This window comes from Pygoscelis adeliae, unplaced genomic scaffold (assembly GCF_000699105.1).
Source record: "Pygoscelis adeliae isolate BGI_AS28 unplaced genomic scaffold, ASM69910v1 Scaffold197, whole genome shotgun sequence".
Lineage (NCBI taxonomy): Eukaryota > Metazoa > Chordata > Aves > Sphenisciformes > Spheniscidae > Pygoscelis > Pygoscelis adeliae.
Window position 1 is genome coordinate 486,353 of NW_008825105.1, and position 15,257 is coordinate 501,609.

A 15,257-nucleotide genomic window follows, 5' to 3' on the forward strand; every position below is an offset into this window, starting at 1 on the left:
CCGAGTCAGCGTGGGTGCAGATCAGAGCCTGGAATCAGAAACACACCATTGCTGGAGCTATTTCACAGCAAACTGCACTTGATTGCCCCTGTGATCACTAAAGCATCCACTGCAGGAGTGGGATTGATGACCTCCCTTTCTAAACCCGTTTACTCCTATTTGCATAATGATTCTGTTGACCTAAATTCTCCCAAAAGTTTCGGCTGCCTGCATCATACTTTCCTTCCTGCCCTGGACTGCTGGGCCACTCTGCTACACATTACTCATGTCTTCCAGCCCCCACTCCAAGGTAACTGCTTATCAGTGAGGACTGACATTAGTCCTACGGATGGGCATTTTGCTCATCCTGGCTCCACTGAACTCGGTGTCAAGGCGTGCACTGACTTCAGCAGTACTCACAGTGCCAAAAGAGGGGAGGGGAGGATCTGGTACGTTCAAATCACTCCATAAGCTCTAAGCAACCTGGATGTTGTTTCTTGATATGTTCTCCTGCCTGAATCACCAGCTTTTTCCACCCCCTCTTCTACTCCTGTGTTGGGCAATGACCCACTTAGATACACGCCATACCACAAATAATTACCAAGATCCTTGTTTTATATCTGACCACTTCCTCCCTCCACCCCTAGCCTCTCCAGTTTGTAATGATTCTCCCCTCTTCCCAGGCATCGCTGGTCATAGCAAAATAAGGGCTCTCTAAAGTTCATCATCTTTCTTTGGTGAGACCCAGGTACTGGGCAGGACTAGTCCATCCGGATGTTTTGGCATCTTCATCACTGAAATGAATTAGCAATGGTTATCTTTCTGCGCATCACTTCCTAGAATAAACCAGGGACTCATCCACAGCCTCTCATGGCAAGTGAGAAATAGGAAGGCTGCTGAATGCAAATGAGACCACTCAGCAGTGCAGCAGGAACACCTCGGATGGAAACTGCCTTTAATCACGGTGCCGGTATCTACCATTGCAAATTGTGTCAGGGCTGCCCAGGGTTGCAAAGTCTTGCCAACGCCACCGGCAGATGGTGAAACTGAGGCATGAGAAAGGTCAAGTAACTTGCCCAAGGCAAAAAGGCAGTCACTGGCAGAGCTAAGATTAACACCCATGCTCATCTGCCAGACAATCCAGGACGCGCTCCGGTCCCCTTCACACGGCATCGCTCATTAGCATCACCTCAAAATAGCTGGTAAAAACTCCCTGTGCCGGGGAGCAGCAGCCCCCGGTGCTGGGAGAAGCCACTCCCAGGACCTGCCTCTGCACCACAGGGAAACTATTTAGGGTGGAGATGTTCGGGGAGGGCTCCCAGATGCTGGAGGTGTCCGGTCTGTTATACTGCAGGTGGGGCCAGCTCCAGTCACATTCTTGGCTTTGCTTTTTCTTTTTTTTCTGGGAAAAAAATTAAATGATCCAGAGATGAACCACACCAGGCCTCGCTATGTCATCGAACGTCCTGCATATTCGGTCAGCCTCTTCGACGAAGAGTTTGAGAAGAAAAGCAGAAGTTACCCCATTGGGGAAAAATTGAAAAACCTTTTCAGGTAACATAGAATGCTATAGCTGGGGCAAATCTAAACCAGATTTAGTCTGGAATTGGGATATAATTTGGACCTGGGGATACAGTTCCCATTTTTATCGTGGGAAACTTTTTCCACGATCTTCAGGGCTTTGATGGATGAAAGGCACAAGAGAAATGCAAATTGCACTGAAGCAAGTGAAACTGGTTACTCTTTTCACTGCCTCAGCTGTTACACCGGAAGGCAAATAAGCAGAACAGTTTGCACTAAGTGCATTTGGGATTTGGGTTTCTGTTTTCCAAATTTTTTAATAATGAAAAAGGTATAATTGGTGATGTATGTATGAGTGTGTGGATTCTTTAAGCTTTCCAGCTGGGATTTCCTTTTACCAGCTTTCTGATTAAAAACAGTACTGGCTTTCCTTAAAGAAAGATGATTAATCCTGCTGATTGCTGTCTTGGAAATCTATATCCATTCCTTGGAAAAATGAAGGCTTTTTTAGGAATACAGGAAAGAGAGAACATGTATGTCAGCAGGCAGAGATGTGAGATGCTGCATGTGTCAACCCAGGAGCAATCTTCTTCTTTCAGACACACTTCGGGTTTTTTGACCAAGCACCTGAAAAAGTTCATCTTTGGCTCTGTGCAACTGCCCCATGAATCTTGGAGCTGTGCTTCCTCCCTACAGCTCACCTACCCCCCATCTGAAGGGTATTAGAAACAAAGACTCAGGATACTGGGGAGCTAAATCCTTCGCTTTGTGCAGGTTCTCCTTCCAGCTGTGGCAGCACTGGGGACCTCCCAATGTCAGGACCTCCCACAATAATCCTCCACGGCATGTCCAGCTAGTTAACTGCAAGAGCCTTGCAGGGAAGGCACCTCGCAGGGAAGGGCTGTGCACCAAATATTGGGCTCAGGATTTGGTGTGGGAGAAATATTGAGACATTCCTAGGAAGATCCTTCCTTGCTTCCTTGCTTGCTTACTTCCCAGCTCGCTTGCTTCCTTTCTTACTTATTTGCATTTTTTTTTTGTCTCCTCTAGATGTTCAGCTTCCAGATTCAAACTCACCCTCTTTGGCCTGTTCCCAATACTTGTGTGGCTTCCCAAGTATAAAATTAAGGACTACATTTTGTCCGATGTTCTTGGTGGGCTCAGTGCAGGGACGATTCAAGTGCCACAAGGTGAGACACAATGACTTTCTGGGTCACCTAGAGGGGATAGCACTTTACCAGTTCAAGTAAAGGTCTGCAGATGACAGCTATGTCCATTCTGTGGGGGTTAGCTACCTTTACTGCTGACATGTATAAACACAAGCTCTGCCTCCTACCTGCTTGTCCCTATATTTTTTCCACGGAGCCCTTCCCTGCTCTCTTTGGCCCCTCCTGCCCAGAAAGCAGCAGTCTGTGCTGGCCAGAGCACCTTCTCGGAGCTGATGTGAGTGTGGCCAGGGCAGGGGGCTGACACCAGCTGCACAGACTTGGGTGACCTGCCCATTTCCCTTGTCTTTTCCAGGGATGGCCTTCGCGCTGCTGGCCAATCTGCCTCCTGTCAACGGGCTCTACTCCTCCTTCTTCCCTTTGGTAACATACCTCTTCCTTGGCGGTATCCATCAGATGGTCCCAGGTAAGTGTCTGCGGAGCAATTTTCTGCACAAGGCAATTAAACACCAACTGGCTGGGAAGACCCGGTGTGTTCCAGAATAGAGATGTTTGGGCATGTTTCGTTTGTCAGGGGTTTATGGGATCCCTGATTCTGGCTGCACAGCAGGATCTCACCCCAATGAACCGCTGCCGCAACCCACCGCAGGGCTGGCTGCGGTGATGGGCTGGGTGTTTCAGTCTGGACAGCCTAACCTGCCCAAGTGCCTTCCAGGACAGGACGCTCTCCAGAAAAAACTACTGACATCGCTGTGTTGTGCTGTAGGTACTTTTGCAGTCATCAGCATTATTGTTGGGAACGTCTGCAATGAGCTGGCTCCAGAGTCAGACTTCCAGTACGTCAACGAGACTACCAATGAGACCATCGTGAATACCACAGCGCTGGAAGCAGCTAGGCTGGAGATCTCTGCCACATTAGCCTGCCTGACAGCCATCATACAAGTAAGGACCCACTGCACCGCCTGTGCTGTGTCCTCTGGCCAGAACTGACCCACACGGAGTCAGCCGAGCTCTCTCCCTGGAGCAGAGATGGTGGTAGCAGATGCTAGAGGAGGCCCCACTTCTAAGTGGATGATGCCTCAGCATAGAGGTTTTGGGGGGGATCCCGCCCCAGCTGCAGTCTTGGTGTGAAATTCTCCGAATGAACTAGCCAAGGGTGAGGCCAGCCCCTGGGGCAGGATCGCAGCCAGTGATGACACCCCAGCACGCTGCAGCTCTCCTCTCCCCATCCCTGCTCCGGGACAGTCTGCTCAGCCCTGCCTGCGCCGCGGCTGCATGGGAGGGATGTGCCCGCTCTCCCAGCGGAGCAGCCTGCCCGACACGGGCACGCTCAGGCTCTGCACCTCGCCCTTTCAGGCTGGCATGCTTCTAATAACGCCTTGTCTGTCCTACCCTAGCTGTGCCTGGGATTCGTGCAGTTTGGCTTTGTTGCTATCTACCTCTCAGAGTCTTTCATCAGGGGCTTCATGACAGCAGCAGGGTTGCAGATCCTCATCTCCGTGCTCAAGTACGTCTTCGGCTTGACAGTCGCATCTTACACCGGGCCCTTAGCTATCGTCTATGTAAGTGGGTGCTCTGGGCAGGGGCCTTCCCTGCACCTCCTCCCCCAGTGACCACCACACCACAGGCATCTCTGCCACCCATGCAAGGGAAAGGGTGGCTAGGAGAGAAGGAAAGGGTGGAGGGAGGGGGAATACGGCTGTCTGCACCACTCCCAGCCCAGCACACCTACGCTGCTGCCATTGTATTTCCTATATAGTATTACCTGCGTCCTTGTCTGCTAGTTTCTAATTAGAAATAATGAAATGGGTCTGGGGTTTGGGGAGAATATGAACTGTGTTGCTTTACAGCAGGAGTCTTGCATAATTGTTAGCAACAGAAACTTTTCCTATGAGCAGGTTTACCCATTCCTGAGCTTTCCTGCATCTTCCATGGATGCATGCTCCATTGATGCAGCTAGAACTGCATTTAACTGGACAGCACAGACCCAGGGCTGGTTGCTGATCTCTCAGCAGCAGGGTTTCTAGCACTTCTCTCACCCTCGTCACATCTCAGGGTGTTTGCAGTTGGTTATGGTAACAAGTGTTCTCCACTGTGCTGTCCACATTGTCCAGAGTCTCTGGTTCCCCATGACACCTTCTCTTCTTCTCTCCCCTTTAGACATTCATTGATATTTGTAAAGGTCTGCCCCAAACCAACGTGGCCTCCCTGGTCTATGCCTTGGTCAGTGCTGTGCTCCTGATCGTTGTCAAGGAGCTCAACCTAAAGTACATGAAAAAGATCCGGATGCCCATCCCCATGGAGATCATCATCGTAAGTGACGCATGAGCTGTCCCTTGGACCCTCCAGGAGACAGTCCCTCCCCTCACCTTACAGCCCTGGGACACCCACTTCTGCTCACAGAGGGCCCATCACATAGAGCATCTACACAGTGAATATGACGTGACTGCCGCATGGCTTGGGGTCAGAAATTGGGCCGTCGTCATGGAGGATACCTCCGATGCCCAGCTCGTCCCTGTTAGACTGTACCTGCATCCTGCTGATGCTGAGTATGAGGAACATAACTCCTGCTGGGGAGATTTTCTCCTTTCCTAGCCTGAATTTGGTGCTAATTTTCTACTGTCAGCCCCAGGAGCACAGCAAGCTTAGTGCTTCTGAGAGAGCTCATGCTCTTTCCGCTTACTGCTCTTTTATTCTCTGTACTTTCAGGTAATAGTGGCGACTGCAATCTCTGGCAGCTTTAACATGCCCGAGAAGTACCACATGCCCATAGTTGGGAAGATCGGCATGGGGTAAGTGCATGTGCAGGTCTGACTCAACTTCCAGATAATTTTCCTTCCTCCTCCTCCTCCTCCTCCTCCTCCTGCAGCCTGGAAAACACCTCACTCTTCCCTGCTGTATGACAGTCCCCTTCCAGGACTGTCAGGCAGCACTGCTGCGCTCTGTTACACAACTGCCACCATCCACTCACGCTGTCCACAGTGTAGACACGGATTATGTCATTCCCGAACACAAGCTCCTCACCCACCTCACTGGCCTCCGGACACTAGTGTCACAACCGCTTCTTGCCTCCACTCTGAGTGCAGGTTCCCAGCACCAACCCTGCCCCTGGTGAACACGTGGAAAGACATGATTGGCACAGCTTTCTCACTCGCCATCGTGGGCTACGTGATCAACTTAGCCATGGGGAGAACGCTGGCAGCCAAGCATGGCTACGACGTGGACCCCAACCAGGTAACGCTTGGTCTGGAAGGATGCAGTCAAGGACCGTTCCCCTTGCTCTCAGGCGTGAAAGGAAAACCTCGCTGCATGAATGGGAAGCTTTCGAACGTGCTCTGCTTAAAACAGACATGCTGCTCCCATGCATGCAGGTTTATGTGGCAGTTTGCCATGTGGGGGTTGAAAGGACATGGCAGATCCATCTCCCATGGACTGGAGAGAGCCTGCAAAAGGGAAGAAAGCCTTAGGTTGAGCTCTCTGCTTTGCTCTCCCTTGAGACCTGAGGCTTCAGCCCTAGTGCTGGCTCAGACGGCATTTTTGCAGGTTGTTGGAGCACAACGAGGCACATGTATTTCTCACTGAGCAGAGAAAGACCTGGATTCCTGGTGTGTCACCTAGATACTGTGAGAGGCAGGACATTAAATAATCCTCTTTTGTCATCACTGGCACAGTGGTAGCTTTCAATAACAGCCACGCATACCACATGAAGCCCTGCCCTTAGTGAGTCAACAGATGATGTGTTTATGTGGAATTGTGCTTCCAGGTTTCCCTGCTATACCAGAGCCCATCATAGCTCTTACTGGAAGGAAAGGGTCTGGGACACACCGCAGGGAACCCAGGTCCCTTCGCTGGCCACACAAACCCCAGACTCGGGCACCTGCTCTCCTGCCTGGCAGCTCACACGCGTTGGCAGGGCAGGACGGGCAGCTGTCCTTTCTGATGACCACGTTCCCCCATCTCCACAGGAAATGCTGGCCCTGGGCTGCAGCAACTTCTTTGGATCCTTCTTCAAAATCCACGTGATCTGCTGTGCTCTCTCCGTCACTCTTGCCATCGATGGGGCAGGAGGGAAATCACAAGTTAGTACCTCCTCCTCCTCCTCTCTTCCCTACGTGACCCCACTTGACCACAAACTCCTGTAGCTGCTGCATGCTGCCAGCCTGACATCACTGCTGCAGGTCTGGAGAAGCTCTATATATGAGTCCTTCACATTGCTGTTGTTAAAGCAGAATTTCCTCCCTCCCCAACTCCATTTTGTTCCCTGGGTGGTTCTTTGGATTGGTCACAGATGTAGGGCTGTAAATCTGCATTCCCAGACTGGCTCCCCCGATTGAGCGGAGCTACCACGTGAGGGAAGTTTGGGGTTATCTGTGAGATCTGCAAAATCTTAGCCTATTTCTCAGAGGCAATCGTCTGCTCACATAAAATACCGCAGTGACCAGTTGTCCCACTGGCTGAAGCAGCAGGAGAGGAAAGGCCCAGAGGGGGTTTAGGAAGACCCTGATGTTTGCTGAAGTTATTTCTCTCTTTTTTGCAGGTGGCAAGTTTCTTTGTGGCCTTGGTGGTTATGGTGACCATGCTGGCTCTGGGGATCTACCTCGAACCTCTTCCAAAGGTAACACAAACATCTGTGCAAACAGCGCGGTCACTGTGTCACATACTCCACGCAGCCAAGCGAAGGCACAGTCTTGCTCCAAAGACCCCTGATGCAAACTGCTGCACAGCATGGTTTGTTCCTGGCCTGGGGTCCTGTCTGCACTGAGTCTCTGGAAGCAAGAATAGTCTACATTATTATGCTCAGATCCAAGTGAGATCTTTGTGAGCGTCACCCTTTCCCATTCCCTTGTGGTATTTGGACCAAGGAAGGGAGACACTGCAGAAACCATCTGCTGCAAAACGTGGCACATCCACACCGCACATCCACATCCTAGCTGATACGATCCCCTCTCCTCCGCAGTCTGTCCTGGGAGCCCTCATTGCAGTGAACCTGAAAAACTCCCTCAAGCAGCTGGCTGACCCCTTCTACCTGTGGAAGAAGAGCAAGCTGGACTGCGTGAGTGCCTGGGGACGGGTGGGAGGCATCCGCCTGCCCCCCCCCTGCCTATGCCGGCTGCTCAGCCCACAGCTGTGCGAGGCAGAGGCAGGGCGAGCAGGCCAGCCCCCCGGCAGGCTTTTGGAGGCAGGAGGGCAGTATGAGTCCCCTGCAGAAGGTGGGTTTTGCTCTCTCCGTGTGGTCGTGCTTCCAACCCCTTGCCAACAAGGCTCTGAGCGGTGGCGGAGCCTGTCCTGCCCAGCTGAGCACTCTCATGCTTAGCGCACATATCAGAGAGGCCTGAACTATTACCTGCTCTGTTTAAATGCCTATCAACCGCGGGAGCCTGTTTGCCCAGAACTAGCCAAACCGGCCCTGCTCAATATCTAGGAGTCATGACTTAAAAACTCACACAATAGCCCTCCAGGGTGAGGAGAGCCCTTCACAGCGATAAGGACTCCAGGCACTGGTTGATATATAAACCCAGGCAGGGGGTGTGGGGGAGTGAGAACGGAATTTGGAAATGTCTGACATAAAAAGACAGTGTTTGAACAGGACTCCCACGGCTGAGTGGTGTGTGTGGACACTGAGCCAATATCCTGTCAGGTCCCGACAAACCGCCTTATCGGAGAAATCAGGAGTCCAAAGGGGCTGACCTGAGTCATCAAGAGCTTTCCCAAAATACTGTTCAAACAGGTGCCGGAGAAGAGATGGGTTAGCAGTCCAGGCAGAGATTTCACAGAGGTGTGATCATGACGTGAAGGCACACTCTAGCACAGGGCATGAGCTACAAAAAAAATTGGTCCATCCTTAGGATTGAGCCTGGCAGACTGACTGGACCAGGGACATGCAAGGTCTGAGCTGACATGGTTATGCAGGCAAGAACCATCAGAGAGGGAAAGTCGCTGATGGGAAGATGCAATTCTCTGTTGGGAATCATTTATGGCAATTTAAGCACATCTCTGAATGGCTTCTGCTGGTGCCTGGTGGGCAGGATGGAAGGTCTGGGTCGGCTCTGGCGGTTCATGTGAGGGCAGGTGAAGTTACTGCCCATTATCAGAGCTCGCAGAAGGGAGCACAGACCGTCCCCGCGGGCTCCACAGCCCCCAGCCCAGCATCTGGGCAGACACCCGATCAAACGGTGGACTGAGCGGAGATGCATGCTGCTGCCTGGGGAACGCCTTGGCAGCGTGTCTCTGCCAGACGTGGTCACCACAGCGGAGGTGAACAGCTGTCAGAAACCAATTTGGTTTGGCCCATGTGAATCATCTGTCCTCCATGGCACAGCCAGACCCACTGCCCCGGCTGTGCTGTGTTTCCACTGAGCTGCTGGAACAAAGCTCTTCCTACCAGCAACCATGGACAGCCTACAGGTGCAGGGAGCGTGGGGACCAGGCAGATGCCAATGGAGTGAACTGCGTTCCCCTGACCTTAATCTCCCTGGAATTTGAACCAGATTCAGTGTCCTGTCCCAAAACGGGAAACACCATTTCTGGGTGATGTCAGACCATCGGTGTGTATTACCTCAAGTCTGACTGTATTTCAGTGCTAACTGCAGGGATCACTCCACAGATACAGCCCAGTGTGAAGTCTGGATGGAGGGAAGCCCTTACTTGCCGTTTATATGCACCATGCATACATAAATTAAGATGCTGAAGTCATCAAAGTTACCCTGATTTGTCCAAGGTCAAAGTTAGGTTTTATCAGTCTTGAGGATGGGATTATAATAACCTGCTAATGATTCTCAGAGGGCATGTTTATATGCTTAGGCAGGACTAATTTCACACGGAGGGAGATGCTCGAGTGCTAATATATAAAAATGACAAATGACAGAGCTCTGAGCTGAGAGGTGGAGCAGGTTTTGGTATGCTCTGTCATACTTTGTCATCAAATCTGCTCTGTATTCAGGTCATTTATAGTAGGTGCTCAGATGGTTTTCAGATAGATGCTCATTCCTTCTGAAATGCTCTGACTGACAGCAGGAGCTTTCTTGGGGCTGGGAGCAGTCACTGAGCAGCAGATGGTCTGACCTGCAGGAGCCTTTTCTTGACTAGATAGGCTGATACTTTTTGAACTGAATGAGTGGTGCGGGTGTTCATGCAGCTGTAAAGAAATGCACTGGCTGCTTTTACGGCTGAAAAACTGGGGCTTCTGGCAAGCTTCCCAGCAATGATGTTTCACACGAAAGCATGCAATAAACTGTATAATTAAAATAGCTGCAGAATTCAGGCCTTGATCTTTTGATCCTCAGCTGTGTAGTTCTTTGGGTCCAGAATATCAGCACAGAGCCATTTTCCATCCATCACTGTGCTCCAGCCCGTGGTAGAGTAAAATGACCTGCCATGCTCTTCTCTTTCTGCAGTTGGTCTGGCTGGTGAGCTTCCTGTCTGCTTTCTTCCTGAGCCTTCCCTACGGAGTCGCTGTGGGCGTGGGATTTTCCGTGCTGGTCGTGGTTTTCCATACCCAGTTGTAAGTACCAGTGTAGCTACAAAAACCAAAAGAGAAGGAAAATCTCCCAGTTGCAGAATAAATGACAGATTATTTTTATAACCAACCTCTGGCCCATGTTTCGAAGGAACGTGCGGCAGGAGCCTGGGGGAGTGCAGGTGTCCTCCCTGGCCCCTGGAATGTGCAAACAGGAATGGCAGGCGCTAATTTACTGCCTGCATTCCCACTCCTGCGCACGGTTAGCGATGTGCACATCCCAAGGCAGGGGGAAGTCTGAAGGTATTTACTTCAGCACAAAAAGCTACCTGCATAGTTTCCAGCAGAAAATCCTGCTCACAAAAAGAAAGAGCCCCGTATATATGCAGAGACTGGCGTGAAGTTTACACACCATTTTTAATCCATCAAAGCCCTTTATTAATATTTCCCAGTCTGGGATCTCAAACTGCTGACTCTTTTTTTGCCCTGTAGACTCTGCAGGGATGAAATCTAAGTATTTTCATAAAGCAAATTTTCAAATCCTGGTATGGAATGTGATGCAAAGCAGTTTTCTTCCCCTGCAACATTTACTCTAATTCTGGTCGCCTCTTTTCTCCTAGCCGTAACGGCTCTGCCCTGGGCCAAGTACCTTCCACTGACATCTACAAGAACCCTAAAGCCTACAACAAGGTAAGCAGAAGCTAAACTATCCTCAGAGAAAATGCTGTTCTTTTTGCCACTGTGATCAGGATGTCGCTGCTTGTTTCAGGGGTGGCAGGAGTGCTGCTCTTCAGCTTGACCTTCCCCGTTATCCGCTGCCCGAACTCCCAGCCACCCTGCACCCCACACAGCCCTTGTCACGCCTGGTTTGAGCTCTTGTTTCTGTTGTAGGTACATGAACTTAATGGGATTAAAATTGTGACCTACTGCTCGCCACTGTATTTTGCCAACTCAGAGATATTCCGCGAGAAGATTATAGCCAAGGTAAGCAATGCCCTAAGAAATTTCTGCTTGCAGCCAATCCCAAATGGCCCTTGCTCTCTCCTGTAGTGCTACATGGAGATAATTAAGCCTAGGATGTTCATGAAAGATGGTCACATCCATCCTCTACTCTTCCATCCTTTTCTCCCTGATCTTCAGGACTGTTTGTAGACCTCATTTTAGAGGTTATGCCTGAATCCCGGCAGGTATCCTCCTCCAAGCTCTGCCAAAGCAGAGTCATCCTGCTACTGCAAGTCCCTCCTCCCTGCGTGTGCAGGTACCCTGAGTTACTGGAGATGTTGCTGTTTGGTTGCCATCAGGGTCACCTCACTCCGGCGTACAGCTGCTGCTGTCCTCCTGTGCCATGTGCCACAGGCTGGGAAATGGGAAGAAAGAAACAGCAGCCCCCGACTACGGGGCTGAACAGACTTTTTCAAAGAAAACTCTCTCTCTTTTCCACAGACCGGGGTGGATCCTGGTAAAGTCTACTTAGCCAGGAAGAAATATGTGAAACGGCAGAAGGGAACAGCACAACCACCAACAAAGCTACCGAAATTCTTATTGAAGCAGAACAAGGTAACTCAGTTTGGGTTCCTGTGTTGACAAATAAGATCCCAAGTCCTCATCAAACAGCTCCTCTTGACATAGGGTTTTCTGCACTGTCTTCCTAGCCACATTTACCACCTCTTGCCTCCTTTCCTTCCCACCCATAGCTCCATTCCTCCCAATAGCCAAAACCTTAAGATGCAGGAGAACTGAAAATAGCTGGGAGCAAGAAAGTTGTAGAGATGGCTAGAATGGAAACATGGTGAACAATTTGCTAGAAACCGAGCTTGCCCTGTTTCTCTAAGGCTGCATCTATGTCACATTTCAGTTCAAAAGTGCCCTTTTGAAGCACATTTCCCAGTCATCCCGGCTTCGTTTGGTTTGCATTGCTGAGCAGTCCTGAAGCATGTGAACAGGAACCATTTAAAATTAACCTAACGTACTCCAACCCCAAGGGACATTCAGTCTAGCACCAGGCTGGAGTTAGTCCAGATTAAAACACTTCATGCCACTGACTACTTCAGGTGCGTTCACATGTCAGGATCTCACCTTGTGCTGATAGTTGTGCCCCGCCCTGACTGTGCATTTCTGCTTTGCTGTAGACCTTGTCTTTGCAAGAGCTCCAGAAAGACTTTGAAAGCACCTCTCCAACAGATACCAATAACAACCAGACGACTGCTAATGGTGCCAGCATCTCCTACGTCACGTTCCGTCCACCTGCCAACGGTGCTGAGCAAGTACATACCTCCAGTGAGCTGGGCAGCACCACTACTCTGCAAGGAAGCACTTTCAGTGTCATGCCTAAAGCAGACGTTGACCCTATAATGACAGCACCGCCCTATATCAGCTTTCACACCATCATCCTGGACATGAGTGGAGTGTGTTTTGTTGACCTCATGGGCACAAAAGCACTGGGCAAGGTTAGTTCTGTACTACAAACATAGACAAGCAACATATCACCCAGGTAACTTCTACTCTCTTGGGCAGCTCAGATAAAGATGTTTACCCTCCTCAATAGAAGGTTTGTGTGGCTTTCTCCTTCAGCATCCCCAGGACATGTGTAAAGCCCTGGATAAAAGACTTTATGTCTAAACACAGTACTGGAGCAGCTGCGTTACTAATCCTCTCTCTCCCCTCTCATCCCTTCTAGTTGTGTTCCAGTTATCAGAAGATTGGGATTAAAGTGTTCTTGGCAAATGTGCATGGTAAGAATCCACAAAGAACACATTTCCACGTGATCTTCCCCCATTTATGTGCTCCTGACAGACAGGAGATCTTTTTGTGTTCTTTGTGCAAACTGTGCAAGCTGTCAGCCTTTTGTTGGACCAAAGTGGAACAGATGAAAGAGAACAGAAGAAAGGAAAGAGAAACACTGTTCTCTGTGTGTGAAATAGCTCCTTTCATTTGGGAAGTGATATGACTAGAACCTCTCCACATTTAGCATGTAGAAAAATAGATCCCTACACTCTCATTTCTGCAGCAAACCTGCTTCTTCCCTATGCATGCCAGCCTTGCTTTAGCACAGAGGACCACTGTCAGCACCATGTGCACTTTCAAAGGCTTCCTTCTTTGGTTTCCTTCTTGTTCATGTGCTTTTCCTTTCTTCAGCCCAGGTGTACAATGACATTAGCGCAGGTGGAATCTTTGAGGAAGGAGGCCTGGACCGAAGTCACATCTTCTTGACGATCCATGATGCTGTTTTGTTTGCACTGGCAAATATCAAAGAAGTTGTCCACCCGCCCGTCTTAGAAGAGGTAAATTTGCTCCCCAGTCTTTCTCCAGCTCACAGTACTGTACTATTAGGTTTACGTGCTGCATCAGCACAAATGAAGAATAACAACTCAATACTGCAGCTAATAAAGTTCCTTATTTATCTCAAGTGGTAAAGGTCTAAATCCAACAAAACATTTCACCTCCTATTTCTCACGTATGGGCCAAGCACCTATTGATTGAATTTATTTCAATGGGAATTCAGAAGTGTAAATGTCTTCTGCAAACCCCTAGCTGGGAGATGAATGTTCTTCCAGTCTGTAGAAGCCAAAAGAGCTGTTTCAGCACTATGACCTCAGTTTGGTGTTGGCTGGAACACGCGGCTACACACAAAGGCAGAATTTGGCCATCGGAAATGAAGTCAAAGCACACGCCCCTGTCCTTGAATAGCCCCAGCATCCATGAATGCTTCCCTTGGTGGGAGGAGAAAAGGCTGAGGCAGGACTGTGGCACATGCTGACAACACAGGGTCAGACAAGCTATCTCCCCAAATAAGGGTGGGTTTATTGCATGATAATTGGAGTTGGAACCAGGGCAACGTTAGCCAGTTATCTCATGAGAATAAGTTAAGGTATCTCATACCTTGGCAGAGAGATACGTAAATGCCAGCTCAGTCAGAGAAGATAAACAATTGAAACAGGATTCCTTCTGTGCCCCTTCTTCCTGGGCATGTCCCTTTGAGCACGTGTGATGTTTTAAGCCTGGGTTAGTAATTTTTTTCATTCCTTTCAACCCTGCACTCTGCTAATTTGTGGATTTGATTCCTTCCTGCACAGGGGCCAAATCAGACACAGCTCTCCATCTATGACGAGTCTGTGGATGAAAGTGCGGAGTTCAAGAACTTGGAGGAGGTTAGTTCTAGTGCCAGGGGTCACTTCTTCAGCTGTGGACATAAGGTGGAAATCAGAAGTCATGGCTGGCGTTGGTTAGATGGGAAGTCCCCTGTGCCGTGCCAGGCAAACTGCTAGCAACAGTAAGGCTTTGAAAAGTTAGTTGCAAAAATAATTTAAAATCCCTGTCATGAGGAGCTCTGGCAGGCACCCGGATGAAGGACCAGCTAGCTTACCCCACAGGGGAATCCTTTAATCCATTCTGGGCCACACAGCTCAGGTTCACAGTCAGACCTGTGGTTTCCACACACGGGTGAACTTGGAGAACCAGGTTTAGCTCAAGCCCAGAAGAAGGGTCACTGGTCAAGTTTTTCAGCACAGACTTTGTTAATGCTGAAGTGATCTGCACCCACCAAACCCAGGTCCCTGGGAGGAGATTATCTTCCAATGCTGACCTTCCCCACGCTATCCACGCACAGCTGGAACCAGAGCAACCTCCCCACTGCCAGCTTTCCCTTGTGGAGGAGGGCTGGGAAGGGTTGGCGTTTCTGGTGGCGTTTCTCTGTGTGACTGAATGACTGCTGAGCTGCGTTGCTGGGTTTGTGCCATGGCATCAGCCCTAACCCAGCATGTCTTGTGTGCCCTTTAGGAGATGTTTGGAAGCATGTTCCGCTCAGAGACCCAGACAGCTCTGTGAGCGCACAGGGAGCGTCAGCGTGCGGGCAAACCCTCCTGAACAGACGCCTCTCTCCCATCCCTTCGTGAAGAGCTGCACTTCTACCTGGGGATACAATGTTTGCAAAGCAAGAGGCCATCACACCTCTTGAACTGATAAATTCCTCCCTCCTTCCTGCTCCGCTTCTGGTATTCAGAGCAATGGACTCTGGAGCAGGCAACAGAAATCTGCGGAAGCAGGAACTCAGGAAATGCCATCTCATTAATTACAGAAGAGAAGCGAGTTCATTTGAAGGCAGGTGCCTTAACACATGGGACGATTAGTCATTATTG

General features: G+C 50.0%; 1 protein-coding gene across 1 annotated transcript; it reads left to right on the forward strand.

Annotated features, from left to right (window-relative positions):
- Window positions 1-1,408: 1,408 nt before the first annotated feature.
- On the forward strand, window positions 1,409-14,946 carry SLC26A9 (solute carrier family 26 (anion exchanger), member 9). Its single transcript, XM_009327351.1, has 20 exons — window positions 1,409-1,533; window positions 2,551-2,690; window positions 3,022-3,132; window positions 3,433-3,608; window positions 4,064-4,228; window positions 4,827-4,979; window positions 5,376-5,458; window positions 5,753-5,900; window positions 6,632-6,745; window positions 7,204-7,281; window positions 7,624-7,719; window positions 10,061-10,167; window positions 10,743-10,812; window positions 11,014-11,106; window positions 11,566-11,679; window positions 12,252-12,569; window positions 12,800-12,854; window positions 13,258-13,403; window positions 14,196-14,270; window positions 14,899-14,946. The coding sequence occupies exons 1-20, from the start codon at window positions 1,409-1,411 to the stop codon at window positions 14,944-14,946; spliced, it is 2,415 nt and encodes an 804-aa protein (XP_009325626.1).
- The last annotated feature ends 311 nt before the right edge of the window (window positions 14,947-15,257 follow it).